This window comes from Pristiophorus japonicus, chromosome 9 (genome assembly GCF_044704955.1).
Source record: "Pristiophorus japonicus isolate sPriJap1 chromosome 9, sPriJap1.hap1, whole genome shotgun sequence".
Classification (NCBI taxonomy): domain Eukaryota; kingdom Metazoa; phylum Chordata; class Chondrichthyes; family Pristiophoridae; genus Pristiophorus; species Pristiophorus japonicus.
In genome coordinates, this window is record NC_091985.1 from 114,704,129 (window position 1) to 114,726,897 (window position 22,769).

A 22,769-nucleotide genomic window follows, 5' to 3' on the forward strand; every position below is an offset into this window, starting at 1 on the left:
CATCATCTGAATGCACTATCCTAGTTGCCGATGTCAAGGCAATGCCCACTCCCATCACAACACTCTTCACTTGATTTTTGCGTTTTAAATAAACCTGTTGACATTCAGTGACAATGAGATCAGGCTCAGTTGAAAACTCCTGAAAGCAAATAGCCTGTTGATACTGTGTCAGCTTACACATGGAGAATGGCTACTTGATCCCATGGGTGAATACCACAGTCATGAGTCAGCACCTTTGGAAGAGGCGGGGGGAAAAAAACTGGGGGAAAAAAGGGAGGGGGCGGGAAGAAATATTATTTTAATATGCACCATGAATAAAAATGGAAAGGCAGTAATTATTACAATAAAAATAATCTTGTAGGGAGGGTGCTTTATTCTAGCAAATTGTGTCATCTGAAGCCTCAACTTTTGGAGCAATAAATCGCGCATATCCAATTTTCTCTAATCACTCAAAGCCATCCAATAGTTTAACTTCACTAATGGGATAGCATCTATGCAATGCCCATTACAGTTGAATAGCCTGCCAACTCATTATCTAGGCTGACACATGAAAAGCCTCTTGGTCAAGGTACAGGAAGGTGGCATAAGAGGCAGTGTCTTCAGGAGAAGTGGGGGAGGATATTGTCAGAAGGAAAAAAAGAGAGATGAAAGAGGACTCGGGAAACTCATTTATAAAAAAGGCATTTAGAAGTTTGAATTTCGGAATCTACATCTTAAAATCAGAGGCTGTTCAAGAGAACGTGCAAGATATATTGGGTGATAAAACTGAATGCTACTCATCATTTTAAACCTTTGACCATTATAACTAAATACGAGATCGAAGACCTGCCTGAATAGGTTTATCGTTTGTAGTTTAGGCTAAAGATTTATTTAAATACGGAAAACACTATTACTCAGAGGAAAATGCATGAAAATCAGGCTTACAAAAATAGATAGTGTACTTACAGTGAAATTCACATCCTTTATTGAAAACTGAGAATATTCTAGATTGTAGGTGACAGTGATCATGTACTCTGTGTAGTTCAGATAACCGAGGTGTAGCACAATTATTTCATCACAACGCCCCTTAAAAAAAAATTAAAAATGCACATTAGTTGATTTCTAACATTGAAATGAAAATGTTTCTGTGAACGTGTAATTTCAGTCCATAGTGGCCTACTGTTATTATGGTAAAAGAAAGACTTGCATTTATATAGCGCCTTTCACGACCACCAGATGTCTCAAAGCGCTTTACAACCAATTAAGTACTTGAGTGTAGTCACTGTTGTAATGTGGGAAATGTGCGGCAGCCAATTTGCGCGCAGCAAGCTTCCACAAACAGCAATGTGATAATGACCAGATAATCTGATTTTGTTATGTTGATTGAGGGATAAATATTGGCCAAGACACCGGGGATAACTGCCCTATGAACCAGTGGGAACCTGTTCAACCTTTGTCGTCTCCAGACCAGGTCCAAGACCACCCCAACCTCTGTCGTCGAGCTACAGTACGCGGATGACGCCTGCGTCTGCGCACATACAGAGGTTGAACTCCAGGACATAGTCGACATATTTACTGAGGCGTACAAATGCATTGGCCTTACGCTAAACATCCGTAAGAAAAGGTCCTCCACCAGCCTGTCCTCGCCGCACAGCACTGCTCCCCCAGTCATCAAGATCCACGGCGCGGCCCTGGACAACGTGGACCATTTCCCATACCTCGGCTCTTATCAACAAGAGCAGACATTGACGGCGAGATTCAACACCTTCGGCTGTCTGAGGAAAAGTGTGTTTGAAGACCAAGCTTTCAAAGCTACCACCAAGCTCATGATCTACAAGGCTGTAGTAATACCCGCCCTCCTGTATGGCTCAGAGACATGGACCATGTACAGTAGACACCTCAAGACCTTGGAGAAATACCACTAATGATGTCTCCGCAAGATCCTACAAATCCCCTGGGAGGACAGACGCACCAACATTAGCATCCTCAACCAGGCCAACATCCCCAGCATTGAAGCATTGACCACATTTGATCAGCTCTGCAGGGCAGGCCACATTGTTCACATGCCAGACACGAGACTTCCAAAGCAAGCGCTCTACTCGGAACTCCTTCATGGCAAGTGAGCCAAAGGTGGGCAGAGGAAACGTTACAAGGACACCCTCAAAGCCTCCCTGATAAAGTGCAACATCCCCACTGACACCTGGGAGTTCCTGGCCAAAGACCGCCCTAAGTGGAGGAAGTGCATCCGAGAGGGCGCTGAGCACCTCGAGTCGCATCGTCGAGAGCGTGCAGAAATCAAGCGCAGGCAGCGGAAGGAGCACGCGGCAAACCTGTCTCACCCATCCTTTCCCTTAATGACTATCTGCCCTATCTGTGACAGGGACTGTGGTTCCCGTATTGGACTGTTCAACTACCTAAGGACTCATTTTAAGAGTGGAAGCAAGTCTTCCTCGATTCCGAGGGACTGCCAATGATGATGATGGTAAGAAATAGTATATCTATAAAAAAAATTGTGATACGCACGCACTTCTTGCCATCACGATTTTTGGCCACACTTGTGTCAAAATTTAACATTGAAGCTTCCTATGTAAACATTTAATACCTTGTAGCAATGCAGTTGCAGGCTCTGGCTAGTAGCTAATATTGTGGCAAAAGCAAAACACTGCCGATGCTGGAAATCTGAAGTAGAAACAGAAAATGCTGGAAATACTTAGCAGGTCAGGCAGCATTTGTGGAGAGAAACAGAGTTAACGTTTCAGGTCGATGATCTTTCAACAGAACTGGAAAATGTTAAAGTTAGATGTGTACAGATTTTAAACAAGTGCAGGGGCCGGGAAAGGGGAAGGGAAGGAAAGAACAAAAGGGAATGTCTGTGGAAGGCAGGAGTGTTTAAATGACAAAACGGGTGATGAGGCAAGGCAAAAGGGAGTGTTAATGGGACAAGAAAAGAAAGAAAATATGGGTCTCATCATCATAGGCAGTCCCTCAAACGAGGATGATTTGCTTCCAAGAGTTCACAGATGTTTCAATGAAGGATCCGATGTTCCAGTCCTGAACTCCAATTGAAGGGATAGAAGATGCCTGTGTATGAATTTTTTTAACGTGTGATGACCGTTGCACACCAGCCACCACACGGGCTTGACAGAGCTAGGCCTTTATCCAGTGGCAAGGGTTAACCAGGATGACTGAAGACCTGCTCTGCTGCACGGACCTAGCGCGCACACATATCGCAGTGTGGGCTGGCCCGTGCTGCCCCTGGGCCCTCGGCTCTTCTGGGCCCCGTACCCTCATTTGCCGCACCTCCGCCACAATATGGGTCTCGAGGAGCTGTAAATGACAGATGCGTCGATTTGTACTGCCCTTGTCTCTGACTGGCTCCCCAATTTCACTGCACCTATTGCTGATTGGTCCCCTTTGGAGGATAAGCCACACCCTGAATTTTCTGTGGAGTGTGTACTTGCAACAGCCCAACCCAAGTTCTGACCGACCGCAAATTGTAACTCGATCCATTTTGACTTCAGAAGCCAGAGGATAGATCTCTCCAAAAGTCACCAAGTGCCAGCCGAACTCCCTTACCCCAGCACAAGTGCTGCCTCCCCCAGCTGAAGTCCCTTACACCAGCGCAAGTGTATCCCTCCCCCAGCCAAAGTCCCTTGCTCCAGTGCAAGCGCTGCCTCCCCCAGCTGAAGTTCCTTACACCAGCACAAGTGCTGCCTCCCTCAGCCGAAATCCCTTGCCCCAGCTCAAATGCATGACCTTACCTCCGACCACCCCACACCCCCCACATAGATGGGGCATTGTGTGCGGATTGTTAACAGGTTTATTGAGTATGAAGTGAATAGTGTCAGTGTCGTGACTTCTGGATTGGAAGAAACTATCCCCCCCCTCCGCCCGTGTCTCCTACAACCCACCCCTCGCCAGTATCTCTCTCTCTCTCTCTCTCTCCTCCAGGCTCTCTGTCTCACTACCCCCACCACCACCCCCTACCCCCAAGCTCTCCCTCCCCCCGCCCCCTCTTCCCCCCTCCAGGCTCTCTCTCCCCCCTCCCCCCCCCCACTGCTCTCCCCCTGCCGACGTGGCTCAGCGGGAGGCTCAGCTCTCTCTCTCTTCCCGCCCAGGCTCTCCCTCTCTCTCTCTCTCGCGTTCTCTCTCTCTCTCCTCGCCTGGCCGCTTCTCTCCCTCTCTTTCTCCTCGCCCGGCCGCTTCTCTCCCCTCCCAGGCTCTGCCCCTCCCTTTCTCTCACTCTCTCCTCTCCTCTCACCGCCACCCCACCTCCCGCCCCCACTCACTGCTTCTCTCCCCGCCCAGGCTCTCCCTCCCTCTTTCTCTCTCTCTCCTCGCCCACCACTTCTCTCCGCTGCCCCCCCCCCACCCCCGGTGATCTCTCCCCCCACCCCCAGGCTCTCTTTCTCGCTCTCTTTCCCCGCCCGCCTCCTCCCCCCCCACCCCGACTTGCTCAGAGGCTCATGGAGGATTAGAGGGCCCGGTCAGAGGTCGCTCAGAGGCTCACAGAACGTGGTCAGACTGATTGCAGGGCCCCACTTCCGGTTCCAGTTTCGAGTGGGAGGCATTGGGGGCGGAGACTCGACGGTTCGCAGCGCAGAAGGACCGAAAAAGAACAGTACAAATAGTCACATCGGTAAATGACCACAGCAGAATCATGACTAACAGCTGCTGTCCAAAAAAATGGGAGCGGTGGTTCTGATCTGAAAATGTTCAACTAAATGTTGAGACCAGAAGACTGTAAAGTGCCTAATTGAAAGATCGGATGCCGTTCCCCTAACTTCCGTTGAGCTTTATTAGAACAGTGTAGGAGGCTGAGGACAGAGGGAGAATTAAAATGACAAGAGACCGGAAGCTCGGGGTCACGTCTGCAGACTGAACAGAAGTGTTCCGCAAAGCAATCATTCAATCTGCGTTTGGTCTTCCCCAATGTGACCATCGTGAGCTGCAAATACAGTATACCAAATTGAAAAAAGTATAAGAAAATAGGTATTTCAACTGGAAGGAGTGTTTGGGGCTCTGGACAGTGGGAAGGGAGGTGGTAAAAGGGCAGGTGTTGCATCTCTAGCGCTTGCACAGGAAGGTGCCAAGGGAAGGGGAGGGGTTGTTGAGGTAATTGAAGAGTGGACCAGGGTGTCACGGAGGGAACGGTCCCTTCGGAATTCTGAATGGGGAGGGGAAGATGTGTTTGATGGTGGCATCACACTGGAGGTGGTGGAAAATGATCCGTTGAATGTGGAGACTGGTGGGTTGAAAGGTGAGGTCAAGGGGTATCCTATCAAGGTTCTGGGAGGGAGGAGTAGGGGTGATAGCAGAAGTGCAGGAAATGGATCAGATCAGTCGAGGGCCCTGTTACGCATGGTAGAGAGGAATCCTTGATTGAGGAAAAAGGATAACATATTGAAAGCACTAGTACGGAAGGTGGCATCATCAGAACAGATGCGACGGAAACGGAGAAACTGGGAAAATGAAATAGAGTCCTTACAGGAACCGGGATGGGAGGAAGCGTAATCAAGGTAGCTGTGGGAGTCAGTGGGCTTATAGGAAATATTGGTTGAAAGCCTATCTCCAGAAATGGAGGTAGACAAGTCAAGGGAAAAAAAGGGAAGAGTCGCAGATGGACCATGTGAAGGTGAGGAAGGAGTGGAAATTGGAAGCAAAGTTGGTGAAATTTTCAAGATTAGGGCTAGAGCTGTAAGCGACATCGCTAGTTTATCAATGTACTGAAAAAAGGAGAGAAAGGACCCAAGTAGGAATGAAACGAAGAATGTTTCATGTATCCCACAAAAAGGTAGGCATAACTAGGACCCATTCAGGTTCCCATAGCAACACCCTTCATTTGGAGGAAGTGAGTGGAGTCAAAGAAGCAGTTGTTCAATGCAAGAACAAGTTCAGACAGGTGTAGGATGGTGGTGGTTAATGGGAACTGGTTGGGCCTCCATTCAAGGAGGAAGCGGAGGGCCACAGGCCATCCTGCTGGGAGATGAAGGTCTAGAGGGACTGGACGTCCATGATGAAAAGATAGTACTGTGGAGTGGATTTCTGAATTTCCTCTCCCAACTCCATTCACCATCTTGTATATAAAAACATATTTATTGTCTGTTGGCAATTTACTCGTCTCATAGAAACAATGATCATGATTAACTATAAATAGGCCAATACTGAAGACTGTAGGCCAGATAATGATTGTGATATTGCAATACAAATAGAGACCAAGTCCCAATTCTAGGCAACTTTACTAACTCAAACATATTACTGATACTACATTTTGAGTGTTAGAATATAAAGTGGTTTTGTCATTTACAAATATCACAGCAATAAGTATGTTCTAGCATCACTGGCTCTTCCTGACACATGACAGCATATAACCAAAGACTGCATTACTACTGATATTCTGCCTTCTTTTCCCATGTGGCATGACTGTTGCAGCCTTCAGAACAATTAGTGGAAACAGTGGTTCCAGTTACCATAAATACGCTGCCTACATCAGAACTACCAGGCTTAAGTCTCCTGCAAGATGTTATCTGAGTCACTCAGACTAACTTGAGTTTTTTGATGAGGGGACAGAGAGGGTGGATGAGATCAGTGCCTTTGATGTTGAGTACATGGACTTTCAAAAGGCATTTGATAAAGTGTCACATATTAGGCTTGTGAGCAAAATTGAAGAGGCAGTAGCAGCATGGATACAAAATTGGCTACGGTGAATGGCTGTTTTTTGGACAGTGGCATTCCCCAAGGTTTAGTACTAAGACCACTGCTGTATTTGATGTACATTAATGACTTGGACTTGAGGGTACGGGGCACAATTTCAAAATATGCAGAGTGTCGTACACAGCAAAGAAAATAGTAATAGACTTCAAGAGGTCATAGACAGGCTGGTGGAAGGGCGGACATGGCAGATGAAATTCAAAAGTGTGAGGTGATACATTTTGGTAGGAAGAATGAGGAGAGATAATACATGCTAAATGATACAATTTTAAAAGGGGTACAAAAACAGAGACACCTGGGTGACTTTGTGCACAAATCTTTGAAGGTGGCAAGACTGGTTAACAAAGCAGCTAAAAAAGCATATGCGATCCTGGGCTTCATAAAAAGAGGCATTGAGTACAAAAGCTATGCTAAACCTATATAAAACATTAGTTCGGCCCCAGCTGGAGTATTGTGTCCAATTCTGGGCACCAGACTTTAGAAAGTACATGAAGGCTCTGGAAAGGGTACAGAAGAGATTTACTAGAATGGTTCTTGGGATGAGGGATTACAGTTACGTGGATATACTGGAGAAACTAAGGATCTCCTTAGCGCAGAGGTGGTGAAGAGGAGATTTGATAGAGGTGTTTAAAATCATGAAGGGTTTAGATAGAATAAATAAAGACAAACTGTTTCCAATGGCTGAAGGGTGGATAACAAGAGGGCACAGATTTAACTTGTTGGTAAAAGAATCAGCCATGCTTTACCCCAGTTTGGCAGACCAAATATGGCTCCCAACCTCAGCGGTTAAGCATCGCCGTCCATGCATAGAAACATAGAAAATAGGTGCAGGAGTAGGCCATTCGGCCCTTCGAGTCTGCACCATCATTCAATATGATCATGGCTGATCATGCAACTTCAGTACCCCTTGATCCATTTAGCCGTAAGGGTCACATCTAACTCCCTTTTGAATATATCTAACGAACTGGCCTCAACAACTTTCTGTGGTAGAGAATTCCACAGGTTCACAATTCTCTGAGTGAAGAGGTTTCTCCTCATCTCGGTCCTAAATGGCTTATCCTTATCCTTAGACTGTGACCCCTGGTTCTGGACTTCCCCAACATCGGGAACATTCTTCCTGCATCTAACCTTTCCAATCCCGTCAGAATTTTATGTTTCCATTTTATGAGATCCCCTCTCATTCTTCTAAATTCCAGTGAATACAAGTCGAGTCGATCCAGTCTTTCTTCATATGTCAGTCCTGCCATCCCGGGAATTAGTCTGATGAACCTTCGCTGCACTTCAATAGCAAGAATGTCCTTCCTCAGATTCGGAGACCAAAACTGTACACAATATTCAAGGTGTGGCCTCACCAAAGCCCTGTACAACTGCAGTAAGACCTCCCTGCTCCTATACTCAAATCATCTCGCGATGAAGGCCAACATGCCATTTGCCTTCTTCACCGCCTGCTGTACCTGCATGCCAATTTTTAATGACTGATGTACCATGACACCCAGGTCTCGTTGCACCTCCCCTTTTCCTAATATGTCACCATTCAGATAATATTCTGCCTTCCTGTTTTTGCCACCAAAGTGGATAACCATATATTTATCTACATTATACTGCATCTGCCATGCATTTGCCCACTCAGCTAACCTGTCCAAGTCACTCTGCAGCCTCTTAGCATCCTCCTCACAGCTCACACTCCCACCTAGCTTAGTGTCATCTGCAAACTTGGAGATATTACACTCAATTCCTTTGCCTAAATCATTAATGTATATTGCGGTACCCCACTAGTCACTGCCTCCCATTCTGAAAAGGACCCGATTATTCCTACTCTTTGCTTCCTGTCTGCCAACCAGTTCTCTATCCACATCAATACATTACCCACAATACCATGTGCTTTAATTTTGCACATTAATCTCTTGTGTGGGACCTTGTCAAAAGCCTTTTGAAAGTCCAAATACACCACATCCACTGGTTCTCCCTTGTCCACTCTACTAGTTACATCCTCAAAAAATTCTAGAAGATTTGTCAAGCATGATTTCCCTTTCATAAATCCATGCTGACTTGGACCGATCCTGTCACTGCTTTCCAAATGCGCTGCTATTACACCTTTAATAATTGATTCCAACGTTTTCCCCACTACCGATGTCAGGCTGTTTTCTCTCTCCCTCCTTTTTTAAAAAGTGGGGTTACATTAGCTACCCTCCAATCCATAGGAACTGATCCAGAGTCTATAGAATGTTGGAAAATGACCACCAATGCATCCACTATTTCTAGGGCCACTTCCTTAAGTACTCTGGGATGTAGACCATCAGGCCCTGGGGATTTATTGGCCTTCAATCCCATCAATTTCCCGAACACAATTTCCTTATTAATAAGGATTTCCTTCAGTTCCTCCTTCTCGCTACACCCTCGGTCCCCTATTATTTTCAGGATGTTATTTGTGTCTTCCATAGTATTTGTTCAATTGGTCTGCCATTTCCTTGTTCCCCATTATGAAATCACCTGATTCTGACTGCAAGGAACCTACACTAGTCTTCAGTAATCTTTTTCTCTTCACATATCTATAGAAGCTTTTGCAGTCAGTTTTTATGTTCCCTACAAGCTTACTCTCGTACTCTATTTTCTCCCTCCTAATTAAACCCTTAGTCCTCCTCTGCTGGATTTTAAATTTCTCCCAGTCCTCAGCTTTGCTGCTTTTTCTGGCCAATTTATATGCCTCTTCCTTGGAATTAACACTATCCCTAATTTCCCTTTTTAGAGTGCAAGTCATACTGTAATATTTGGGAGAGGCCTGTCCCTGTCATTGGGGAATGGGGAGAGGGGCACAAATTGACCTCCATAAACCCTTGTTGTTCAACTGTGCACAGAGGAGGCGTGCGGAGGGTAGTAACACCGCTTTTAATGCAGCCTTGATACAGTCTTCTACGTCTGCCAAACTGAGGGAATTTTGGGTGCAATCGCCGATCCAGGCTAAAACTGCACTGGTTGTCAGATGTGTTTTTCTCAGGTTTCCGCTCAAACTCAATTCTATATCGCCGAACACAAAGGGGCCGAATTTGCCCACTGCCCGAAACGAGGAACACCTATCAGTTTCGATGTGTTCTGGCTGTCCCAATGCATGGGGCAGCCGAACCGTCGAAATTCAGCACTTCAGGGATTTTTTTGGAGCGGGGTGGAAGTGGCCTCATCATGGGGACAGAAGTGGGGGTGGGGCGGAGTGACCATCACTAGCAGGGAGGAAGTGGGGGCGGTGTAGCCGAAGCTGTCCATCATCAGCGCCGCACTGATGACTTCATTGCGCTGGCACGTCACAACGTCTCTCCCCTTCAGTTAAAAGGGAGGGCCACTGCAAACTCTGCAGCCAGTTTAGTGGCAAACACTGAGCCACCAGGGAGGGTTTTGGCCAGGTCAGCGGCATGGCACCCAAGAGGGGGGTGCCATGCTGCCTGCCCGGTTGAGCCTGAGGCCATAATTGTCGGCCTGACCTGGCAGTCGGCCGACAAATACAATTAACATGGCAGCCGCGGCAGTGCGCCCTCCCCTTTAAAAGTGGCCACGCCGCCATGGCACAGAGAGTGTACCACCGATCGGCAGTGGGGCCGCTCCAACAGGGCAATTCCAGGAAAGGGGCAATTTCACGAAGGGATCCTCATGTGCACGCCGCGGCGGGAAAACAGGCTAAATGGTCCCGGGCATCGCTGCAAAACTAAGGAAGGGCAATTTCAAAAATGGTGGTCCCTCCATGGAGACTCGGCGGCCATTCAGCGCCACCCTGTGGCTGCCGCTTTCAGGCAGCCAGAGGCCTTATTGGAAGGTGCAATTTCGGCTCCAAAATCAACCTGCGCAATCGGGAAGCATTTTTTCCTTGATATATTTAAGAGTGGTAACCTGGTGCAGTTTTATTAATACAAATAAAAATGGGTTTAATCACAAAAAAATAAGCATTTTTAAATCAGTGTCCAGTCTACCACCTGTGAGTAACCCGATTTTAGATAACTGAAAATGACTTTAAAAATGCCACAGAACCTGTTACTAGTTATATTGGTGTACAGTAGTTAGTTTCTTAGTAAATTAAAATATTTAAAATTTGCACTTAAAAGAAAAGCTTAATTTTAAGAGTGTCCTAAAAAATGGTCATAAACAGGCCCAATTAGCAGAAATTCGCCATGGTGATCAATTCAATCTGGGGACGTGGCCTGTTTTATGGGCGGGGCCCGTTTCTAGCGCCATGTTTTTCAAACTAGCACAAAAGATCATGGAAACTCGATTTGCACTTCAAATGCTTCAATCTTCTGAACTGGTCTGGCAGATTTTCAGCTAATTGTTTTGGGAGAAAAAAATAGCACAACTTAGCGGAAACACCTGCCCTGAGAGTTTAAACCGCAAAGGCAGCAATGTGCAAATAATTCAAACATGGTTCTCAAAACAACCAATTTGGGAAAACCATGCTGAGACAGTCAGAAATCGCTGACAACAGCACCTGTTTTCACAAGGACAAGAGGCTACTTAAGATTTCACACAATGGTTTCACCCAATTTAATTGGCCCAGCCAACTGCCCATCAGTAATAAACCCAGTGGAATGGCCAAAATGGGAACACTCTTGACTTTAATTCAGATCCCAACTGGCAAAAATCATAAAAATGGACATTATGGCAGATTCTTTACTGCAGTCAGAGGAGCTGTTAAGAAGTTTTGCCTAAAGGAAGGACATCCAGGATCAAGAAATAATTTCAAGAGCTACGAGAGAGCTGACCACTCGTCTACCTTGATGCGCAGATCGTTGGTTTAAAAGGTTGTATGCATTTACTGATTTGCTTGTTGCTTGTATAAACTGTTTTAATGCTGTGTCCAATGTTTAAATCATTAAAGGTAACTTTGATTAATATACAGAGTAGTATGACTTTTTTGACTCATACCATGATACTGTCCAGGTTCACGAATCACTGGAACATCTCTATCCGTTCAACGCAAGCATCGGTTCTGACTACCATTTTTCCAGAAGGGCAAAATGGTACCAAAAGGAGAACAACAATGAGGATTTCCAGATTCCAAATCACTTGGTTCCAAAGATAGACTTAGAGAGCTTTATCTATATACAGTTGAGAAAGTGGATTAAGTGGTGATGAGCGAGATTCAAGTTGTCCTTAAGTTAATGAATGGATTGAATGATGTGGGGACAAACTCAAACTCTGGAAACAGTATTAGAGGTCACTCATTCATCATTAAAAGAGCATCAGCTAAACTTTGAGATCAGAAAGAAAGAAACAGACCCAGCACAGCTCACACTGCATCTATTGTTTCCTTAGAGGGAGCTTGGCAGATGTCAGAAATGGGTATAGCTTCTGAATGCAATGAGATGAGAAACTATCAGAGACTAAAGGTGACATATGACATCTGCAAACAGACACATGAGATATCATGGGCCTCTTCTTGTTCCTCAAACTGTTTAATATTGTTCAAATAGAACTGCTTCTATTTGTCTTGAAAGATAAATTATATTTTCTGGTTGCAGACTTTCCCTACTGGCTAGGAATGGTCCATACAGACCAATACAAAAGCTCCATTGTGGCCTTGAGGCATGCACTGGAGAAAGAATGGCACTGTGGCAAAGCCAGTTTATATTTGCTGCTGGGAGCACAAGAGCTGCTTTTACATTGGCCTTGGAAAGGTGCTTGTTGGGGCAATCCCAATGGAAACTTACCGGCTAAACTTCACTGAAACCAGCTCTGGGAAGACATGGAAAAGAGATGTGTGCGAGACCCTATGTCAGGAATTATCATCGCAAGTACCTCTCCAGAGCCAATGTAAAAGTTACTGAAGTTTGCAGTATGATGGGGATAACCCACCTGTTGAGGTGCACTCCATGTAGTGCTATCTTATTTACATTACAGTGGTGCAGCTGAAGTTGGGGCTGGCACTCGTGAAGCACCGTAGTGTGAATGCAGAAGATTGTTGAGCCACTTGTATGCAATTCTAGTGGAAATTCAATTATTCCAAAAAGTGGATAATCAAAATTGGCAGTTAATCAATAGGTCCCAAATTTTGGTCTTATATAGGGTACCTTGGGAATAGAGACAAGTACAATATAAATCACAGAACAGATATTACAAAATGTTATTCACCAATGAAAGATAAAATATAAACAAGGTTTTCCCAGCACCGTGCAATTTCCATACAGTTCATATAATCCTATGAAGTGGAGGGGTGGCAAGAGTGACTTTCCAAAGTGCAATTCGAGCCATTCAGCCTACCGACTGCTCTCAGTGCATGAGGTGCTCTCAGATGGGGCACGGGAGATCATTGTTAATCTTAACTCTATTTTCAACTTGTGTTGGTAATTTTAGTGGTTTAAGCATCTGATTTTCCAGATCCCTTTGTTCCTTTTCATAATTTAGTTTCTTACCGGTCAGACTGGACTAAAAGTTGAGCGCCAAGCAGCCCCCCGAGCGGCCCCGACCTCAGTGAGTCCAAGAGGCCCCAACCTGAACGGCCCCGACCCGAGCGGTCCCGATCTCAGTGCGTCCGAGTGGCCCCGACCCGAGCGGCCCCGACCTCAGTGCGTCCCGAGCAGTCCCGACCCGAGCACCAAGCGGCCCCGACCCGAGCACAGAGAGGATCCAACCCGAGCAGCTACAACCTCTGAGTTCAAGTGGACCCGACCTGAACGTCGAACGGCCCCGACCCGAGCACCAAGCGGCCCCAAACTCAGTAAGTCCGCGAGGCCCCGACTTGAGTGAGCCCGACCCGAGCGCCGAGCGGCCCTGACCTCGGAGAATCCAAAAGGCCAGAGAGTTCGGGAGGCCAGGAGTCCGAGGAGTAGGAGGACTGGAGGTACGCGAGGAGCTCACAGCCCTCATCTGGGCAGGTAAGTGGTTGGCTGTTTGATTGGTAAGTATCTCTCTCTCTTTTTCTTTTAATTAATTTTAATTATATAAGTCTAATTAGAGGGATGACAGGGCAGCTCAGTCCTGTGGAGTGCATCTCCTGCGGCATGTGGGAAGTCCTGGACGCTTTGTGCAGCCTAGACAACCATATGTGCAGGAGGTGTCTCCAGCTTCAACTACTCGAGCTCCGAGTTTCGGAGCTTGAGTGGCAGCTGGAGTCAATACGGTGCATCCGCGAGGGTGAGAGCTACGTGGATAGCACGTTTCAGGTGGTCATCCTGCAGCTTAAAAGCATGCAGGTAGAAGGGAAGTGGTTGACCACCAAACAGAATAAGAACGCTAGGTAGTGCAGGAGTCCACCCATGAGTCCATCTCGCTTTCCAACCGATGTTCTCTTCTGAGCACCGGTGAGGGCGATGGTGCCTCTGGGGACTGCAGCCAGAGCCAAGTCCAAGGCACCACAGGTGGCTCAGCTGCACAGTGGGGAGGGAGGGATGAAGAATAAGAGACCTGTAGTGGTAGGGGATTCAATAGTTAGGGGAATAGAGAGGCGTTTCTGCGGCCATAGACGTGACTCCAGGATGGTATGGCCCTCCCTGGTGCCAGGGTCAAGGATGTCACAGAGCAGACGCAGGGCATTCTGGGGGAGGGTAAACAGCTAGAGGTCGTGGTCCATATCGGGACCAACGAAATAGGTAGAAAGAGGGATGAGGTGCTGCAGACAGAATTTAGGGAGCTAGGAGAAAAATTAAAGGGTAGGACCTCAAAGGGAGTAATCTCCGGGTTCCTACTGGTGCTACGTGTTAATGAGTATAAGAATAGAAGGATAGAGAGGATGAACGCATGGCTGGAGAGTTGATGTAGGAGGGAGGGGTTTAAATTCCTGAGGCATTGGGACCGCTTCTGGGGGAGATGGAACCTGTATAAACCGGATGGGTTGCACCTCAATAGCGCAGGGACCAATATCTTCGCGGGGAGTTTTGCTAGTGCTGTTGGGGAAAGTTGAAACTAGCTTGGCAGGAGGATGGGAACCTGAGAACAAATTCAATAGGGAAGGAAGTAAAGCTGAAATTGGATAGCAAGAATTTAGAAAGTGAATCTGTAAGACAGAGGAAACAGGATTTAGTATGTAGTAATCAAGGAGGTCTTCCTGTGCTAAATGGTATATACTTTAATGCAAAGAGTATAGCGAATAAAGTGGATGAGCTAAGAGCACAGGTAGACACTTGGGAGTATGACATTATAGCCATTACAGAGACATGGCTGAAAGAGGGGCAGTTTGGCAGCTCAATATTCCTGGTTACAGGATTTTTAGACAAGACAGAGAGGGGGTAAAAAAGGGGGGGGGGGGGAGTGGGGTCGTAGTATTGATTAAATAAACTATTACAGCGGTGAGGAGGGATGATATGTTAGTGGGATCATTAAATGAAGCCATATGGGTCAAATTGAAAAATAAAAAAGGGGCGATCACACTGTTGGGCGTTTATTATAGACCCACAAACAGTGGGAGGGAGATAGAGGAGCAAATATGTCAACACATTTCTGTGAAGTCCAAAACCCATAGGGCGGTAATAGTAAGGGATTTTAACTATCCTAATTGATTGGGAAAAATATATTGTGAAAGGTATAGAGGGTGCGGAATTCTTAAAATGCATTCAAGAGAACTTTTTTAGTTAGTATATAACACGCCCAACATGAGAAGGGGCGGTTTTGGATTTAGTTTTGGGGAATGAAGGAGAAACTTCTTCACTCAGAGAGTGGTTAACCTGTGGAATTCTCTACCACAGAAAGTTGTTGAGGCCAGTTCATTAGATATATTCAAAAGGGAGTTAGATATGGCCCTTACGGCCAAAGGGATCAAGGGGTATGGAGAGAAAGCAGGAAAGGGGTACTGAGGTTGAATGATCAGCCATGACCTTATTGAATGGCGGTGCAGGCTCGAAGGGGTTTCTATGAAGCTGGGCAGGTAGAAGGGGTATTAGTGGGAGAGCACTTGGGTGCCAGTGACCATAATTCAGTCAGATTCAAGTTAGTTATGGATATGGACAAGGATAGACCAGGAATAAAAGTCCCAAATTGGGGAAAGGCTAACTTTGCTAAATTGAGGAGTGATTTGGCCACAGTGCACTGGAAATAGCTACTTGTGGATAAATCAGTGTAGGAACAGTGGGAGGCATTCAAGGAGGAGATCCGGAAGGCTCAGGCCAAACATGTGTCCTTAAAGAAAAAGGGTGGGAATAACAATTTTGGAGCCCCCCGGATGTCTAGGGACTTACAGGGGAGGATAAAGAAAAAAAGAGAAGCTTATGTCATATACCGACGGCTAAATACTGTAGAATCTTTTTCAGAGATAAAATTAAGAAGGATATTAGGAATGCTAATTGTAAGCTTGTAATGTCTGTAGCTGCACACTGTGGATGTGGACGTATAGGGCCCAAGTTTCCACACGATAAAAAACGGGCGCCCCTCCAAAACTCGCGATTCTGGAGAGCCCTGCAGCTCCTTGTCTGTTTGGCGCGGCGCCCAGAGGGGCGGAGCCTACACTCGCGCCGATTTTGTAAGTGGGAGGGGGCGGGTACTATTTAAATTAGTTTTTTTCCTGCCGGCAACGCTGCATGTGCGCGTTGGAGCGTTCGCGCAGTGTGAAGGAAACATTGGCACTCGGCCATTTTTGTAGTTCTTTGTAGCTGTTTAATTTTTGAACATTTTTAAATAAAAGCACATTGCCATCAGCACATCAGCACTGAGGCTTCCTGCAGCCTTCTCACTGTCTCCTTCCCGCCCACCGTCGGGAACGTCTTCCTCCCCCCCCCCCTGCCGTCGGGAACGAACGAACGAACTTGAGAGGCTGGCTGAAGCACTTTCACACAGGTAGGAAGATGGTTTATTTAATCTTTTCTTTGCTTATAAATGTTTATTCAGGTTGGATTTATTTGTATAATATTTGTAGAAGTATAAATAAGGATTTATTGTAGAATTTAATGACTTCCCTCTCCCCCCCCCCTCATTCTGGACGCCTAATTTGTAACCTGCACCTGATTTTTTAATGTGTAGAACAGGTTTTTTCAGTTCTACAAAAATCTTCACTTACTCCATTCTAAGTTAGTTTGGAGTACATTTTCACTGTGGAAACTTTGAAATCAGACGTCAGTGGCCGGACACGCCCCCTTTTGAAGAAAAATTCTGTTCCAAAGTAGAACTGTTCTACCTGACTAGAACTGCAGAAAAAAAAATGTGGAGAATTGCGATTTCTAAGATAGTCCGTTCTCCACCAGTTGCTCCTAAAAATTAGGCGCAAATCATGTGGAAACTTGGGCCCATTGTGTTACTGCAACTAAAGGGAATAAACAGTCAGCTTACAAGAACCAGGAAGTTCCAGAGACTTCTGAAGCTGCATCCATTTTAGAAAGACCTGTGTGTGCTGTGCTCTGTGAATATATCACAGTAAGAGCATGAAAAATTCTTGGCAAGTAAAATTAAGGAAAACCCAAAGATGTTCTGTAAATATATTAAGAGCAAGAGGATAACTAAAGAAAGAGTAGGACCTATTAGAGACGATGAGGGTAATCTTTGTGTAGAGGCAGAAGATGTTGGTATGGTTCTTAATGAATACTTTGCATCTGTTTTCACAAAGGAAAGGGGCAATGCAGATACTGCTATCGAGGAGGAATGTGAAATTCTGGATTAAATAAACATAGTGAGAAAGGAAGTATTAAGGGGTTTAGCAGCTTTGAAAGTAGCTAAGTCCCCAGGCCCAGATGAAATGCATCCCAGGCTGTTGAGTGAAGTAAAAGAAGAAATAGCAGAGGCTTTGACCATCATTTTCCAGTCCTCTTTGGATTTGGGCATGGTGCCGGAGGACTGAAGGACTGCTAATGTGGTACCATTGTTTGAGAAGGGAGAAAGGGATAGGCCGAGTAATTACAGGCCTGTCAGCCTAATCTGCATTTAGAAAGGCAAGGATTAATTAGGGACAGTCAGCATGGATTTGTTAAGGGAAGATCGTGTTTGACTAACCTGATTGAATTTTTTGAGGAGATAACCAGGAGGGTCGATGAGGGTAGTCCGTACGATGTAGTGTATATAGACTTTAGCAAAGCTTTTGATAAGGTTCCACATGGGAGACTGGTCACAAAGGTTAAAGCCCATGGGATCCAGCGCAAAGTGACAAGTTGGATCCAAAATTGGCTTAGAGCTAGGAAGCAAAGGGTCATGGATGATGGATGTTTGCGTGACTGGAAGGATGTTTCCAGTGGGGTTCTGCAGGGCTCAGTACTGGGTCCCTTGCTTTTTGTGGTATACATCAATCATCTAGATTTGAATATAGGGAGTATGATTAAGAAGTTTGCAGATGACACTAAAATTGGCTGTGTGGTTGATAATGAAGAGGAAAGTCATGGACTGCAGGAGGATGCTTAAATTGTATAATACTCTGGTTAGGCCACAGTACTGCATGCAGTTCTGATCACCGTATTATAGGAAGGACATAATTGCACTAGAGAGGGTGCAGAGGAAATTTACTAGGATGCTGCCTGGAATGGAGAATCTTAGCTATGAGGACAGAATGGATAGGCTGGGTTTGTTCTCATTGGAACAGAGGAGGCTGAGAGGAGACCTCAATGAGGTGTATAAAATTTTGAGAGGCCTGGATATAGTGGCTAGCAAGGGCCTATTTCCCTTGGTGTAAGGGTCAATTATGAGGGGGTATAGTTTTAAGGTGGTTGGTGGAAGGTTTAGAGGGGATTTGAGGAGAGGCTTCTTCACGCAGAGGGTTGTGGAGATCTGAAACTCACTGCCTGGAAAGGTGGTGGATGCAGAAACCCTCACCACAATTAAAAGGTGCTTGGATGGACATTTGAAATGCCGTAACCTGCAGGGTTACGGACCTAGAGCTAGTAAGTGAGATTAGACTGGATAATCTCTTGTTGGCTGGCGCAGATACGATGGTAAGTACTACAGGGAATCAAATATGGCCAGGGTGATCTCCTGGACTAGTTTCAATCGCCTGAATGGGTCGGAGAGGAATTTTCCCAGATTTTTTTCCCCAATTGGCTTAGGTTTTTTGCATCTCCCAGGAGATCACATGGGGTGGAGTGTAGAATGTTGCGGTGCAGGGGGTGTCGCAGATTTAAAATCTATGACTTCTGGCACTCGCTGGAGGGAATAGGTTTTCTCTATCCACTCTATCAAATCTTGAAAATCTTTATTAGGCCACCTCTTAACCTTCTATGTTCCAAGGGGAACAGTCCTAGCTTTTCCAACCTCTCCTCATAACTGAAGTCCCTCATCCCATGTGACATCCTGGTAAACCTCCTCTGTACCCTTTCAAATGCCTTTTTACATATTTCCTGAAGTATGGGGCCCAAGTTTCCACACGCGCCTAGAACGGCGCCGTCCCGACCTGGACGCCCGTTTCTCGCGCCACAAAGTGCGCCTAAAAAAATCCTCGGTATTCTCCACCTCCCTGCAGGTCCTCTGGCCCTCGGCGCAGCGCAGCACGAGCTGTGGGGGGGCAGAGCTAGGTCCCTGTGCTGAAAACAGTGCCGGGACCTCTGCACATGCGCGCTACAGTGGGCACGCAAGTGCAGTAGCTCCAGGCGCCCAAAACTGTGTGGGAGGGGCCCGAAGCACGCAGCCCCTAGCCCTGGCCGAATGGCCTCACTGGGGCTGCGTGAATAAGGCTCCTCCCACGGCCAGCTCCTGCTTCCTCCCGACCCGACTCGACTCCCGCTTCCCACCTCCACACCCCCCCGGACCAGACCCGACACCCGCTCTCCCCCCACAGGACCGGACCGGACCGGACCCGACACCCGCTCCCCGGACCCGACACCCGCCCGCCTCCGACTGGACCCGACCCGATTCCCGCTCCCCCCCCCCCCCCACGGACCGCACCCGACCCGACCCGACTCCCACCCCCCGACTGGACCCGACCCGACTCCCGCTCCGCCACGCCGCCCCGCCCCCCACCCCGGACCCGACCCAACCCGCGCTCCTGCTTCCCCCCCTCCACCCCGACTGGACCCGACCCGACTCGACTCCCGCTCCCTGCCCCCGGACTGGATCCGACCTGACCTCCCCCTCCCTCTCTCCCTCCCTCCCCCCCTCTCTCTCCCTCCCTCCCTCCTTCCCTCCCTCCTCCCCTCCCTCCCCCCCTCTCTCTCCCTCCCTCCCTCCTCCCCTCCCTCCCCCCTCTTTCTCCCTCCCCTCCCTCCCCCCTCTTTCTCCCTCCCCTCCCTCCTCCTCCCCTCCCTCCCCCCTCTCCCTCCTCCTCCTCCCCTCCCTCCCCCCTCTCCCTCCTCCTCCTCTCCCTCCCCCCTCCTCTCTCTCTCTCTCTCTCTCCCCCCCCTCTCTCTCTCCCTCTCCCCCTCTCTCTCTCTCCCTCTCCCTCTCCCCCCCCTCTCTCTCTCTCTCCCCTCCCTCCCTCCCTTCCCCCCCTTTCTCTCTCCCTCCCTTCCCTTTCTCTCTCCCTCCCTTCCCTCTCTCTCTCTCTCTCCCTCCCTTTCTCTCTCCCTCCCTCCCTTTCTCTCTCCCTCCCTTCCCCCCTCTCTCTCTCCCTCCCTCTCCCCCCCCCTCTCTCTCTCTCCCTCCCCTCTCTCCCTCCCCCCTCTCTCTCTCTCTCTCCCTCCCCCCTCCCTCTCTCTCTCTCTCTCTCTCTCTCTCTCTCCCTCCCCCCTCTCTCTCTCTCTCTCTCTCCCTCCCCCCCTCTCTCTCTCTCTCTCTCTCTCTCTCCCTCCCCCCCTCTCTCTCTCTCTCTCCCCCCCTCTCTCTCTCTCTCTCTCTCCCTCCCCCCTCCCCTCTCTCTCCCTTCCCCCCTCCCCCCTCCCCTCTCTCTCCCTCCCCCCTCCCCCCTCATCTCTCTCTCCCTCCCCCTCCTCTCTCTCCCTCCCCCCTCCCCCCTCCTCTCTCTCCCTCCCCCCTCCTCTCTCTCCCTCCCCCCTCCTCTCTCTCCCTCCTCCCTCCCCCCTCCTCTCTCTCCCTCCTCCCTCCCCCTCCTCTCTCTCCCTCCCCCCTCCTCTCTCTCTCCCTCCCCCCTCCCCCCTCCTCCCTCTCCCTCCCCCCTCCTCCCTCTCCCTCCCCCCTCCTCTCCCTCCCCCTCCTCTCCCTCTCCCTCCTCCTCCTCTCTCTCTCTCCCTCCCTCCTCCTCCTCTCTCTCTCCCCCTCCCTCCTCCTCTCTCTCTCCCCCTCCCCCCTCCTCCTCTCTCTCCTCCTCCTCTCTCTCCCTCCCCCTCCCCCCTCTCTCCTCCCCCTCCCCCCCCTCCTCCTCCCCCCCTCCTCCCCCCCCCTCCCCTCTCTCTCTCTCTCTCTTCCCCCCCCCCTCCTCGTTCTGGACACCTAATTTGTAACCTGCGCCTGATTTTTTAATGTGTAGAACAGGTTTTTTCAGTTCTACAAAAATCTTCACTTGCTCCATTCTAAGTTAGTTTGGAGTACGTTTTCACTGTGGAAACTTTCAAAATCAGGCGTCAGTGGCCGGACACACCCCCTTTTGAAGAAAAAATTCTGTTTCAAAGTGGAACTTTTCTACCTGACCAGAATTGCAGAAAAAAAAATGTGGAGAATTGCTATTTCTAAGATAGTCCGTTCTCCACCAGTTGCTCCTAAAAATCAGGCGCAAATCATGTGGAAACTTGGGCCCATGGTGCCCAGAATTGTTCACAATACTCAAGCTGAGGCCTAACCAGTGATTTATGAAGTTGCAGCATGATCACTTTGCTTTTATATTCTATTCCTCTATAAACCCAAATAATCCATATGCTTTTTAAAACACATTATAAACTTGCCCCGTCACCTTTAAGTATTTGTGTATATGGACACCAAGGTGTCTTTGCTCATTTACACACTTCAAAATCGTGCCATTTATAGTATCTGTCTTTTCATTAGACCATATTCTAGTTGCCGATATTGCATTTTAGTTACCTTAAAAAAATATACTGAGGGTGTTCTTTTTCTATGCAGGCAAGTCACAGATTCCGAGTACCAATGCCATTGCTGCAGCAAAGTAATAATTACTACTGCTGCCTGTTCCCTGGAGCACAGGCTTCTTACTTTGTTATGAGAGTTATAATTGAAGGTATATCCAGTGTGGACCAATCTAACCTGAACTTCTGCACACTGGTTGAACCGATCACAAAAGGCAAATGTAGCTTCAGAGTCAGCAAATTATCCACCTTCCCATATGCACTGATGCACATTTAACCTATGCAATACTTGCACTGAATGGCACCTTTCTGCCTAGCTGTTCATGGGAATACTTAACTTTAGCTATGCTGAGGGGACAGTGACAGAGTCTCTGATGAGTTCTGCAGAGGTCACAGGTACAATGACTATTCAAACTTAAAGCTATATTTCCTTAGACTTACAAACCAAAACACCCACAATACCATCAAATTCTTTGAAATGAGTGATCATCCACCAATCAGACATACGCTTTTGAGCAACCTCATTCCAGCTCCTGTTGGACAGGGGAAACCACCCTTAAATTAGCATTAACTGCCAATCTGTCTCAGAGACCACAGACTGACATGTTTTTTTTCATTTTGCAAACCCAAGTGCGGTAGGAAATACACTTAAGATACATTGGGCCCAAATATGGCCCTCCGGTTTTTTCGGCAAGTTTAATCTGCACCTGGCTGTGTTGTGACAGAGTACAGGAAGCTTTACTCTATATTGTGCTGTCACGGGGTTGCCAAATGGAAAGGCCCAACATGGATGTCCTTTACCTTGATGAATCCAAAATGTACAACAGTTTTTTAAATTTCTGATAGTTGGGCTTTATTGCCATGATTTATCCCATCTATAGACATGTGCAATGTTAAATAAACTGCTCATTTATTAGCACAAAGTATTCTGTGTCAAATGATTAAAATCGCAAGGCTGTACTTGGAAAGGTGCAAACTCTGAGCCAAACCATTATTTTACCAAAAAATAAACACTTATCAAAAATCAATCTTTCCTACAAGAGCGAGTAAAAACTATGTCCTTCACCGCTCCCTTCGAAGCACAAGTTTGAATAGAACGCTTACTTAAAGAACCTTTGCTGCTCCTTAAGAAATGCTTGTGTGTACACATATTCCTCTGTGCAGGTGAACATGGCAATTTTTTGGTTGGCAAATGGTGGCTGCAAATTGGTCTGACTGCCACATACTGCTGTAGGAACTGATTAATTCCACTTGGTGGTGCTGTCCAAATAGAATACTAAAACAGTG

At 47.4% G+C, this 22,769-nt stretch overlaps 1 protein-coding gene across 2 annotated transcripts in view; it reads right to left on the minus strand.

Moving 5' to 3' along the window:
- Positions 1–22,769, minus strand: part of tmem181 (transmembrane protein 181) — a 174,387-nt gene that overhangs the window by 46,796 nt on the left and 104,822 nt on the right. For both annotated transcript variants that reach the window (XM_070889710.1, XM_070889709.1), the window contains exon 6: positions 946–1,065. In XM_070889710.1, coding sequence (XP_070745811.1) covers positions 946–1,065 — 120 coding nt within the window. The remainder of the gene's footprint in view (positions 1–945; positions 1,066–22,769) is intronic.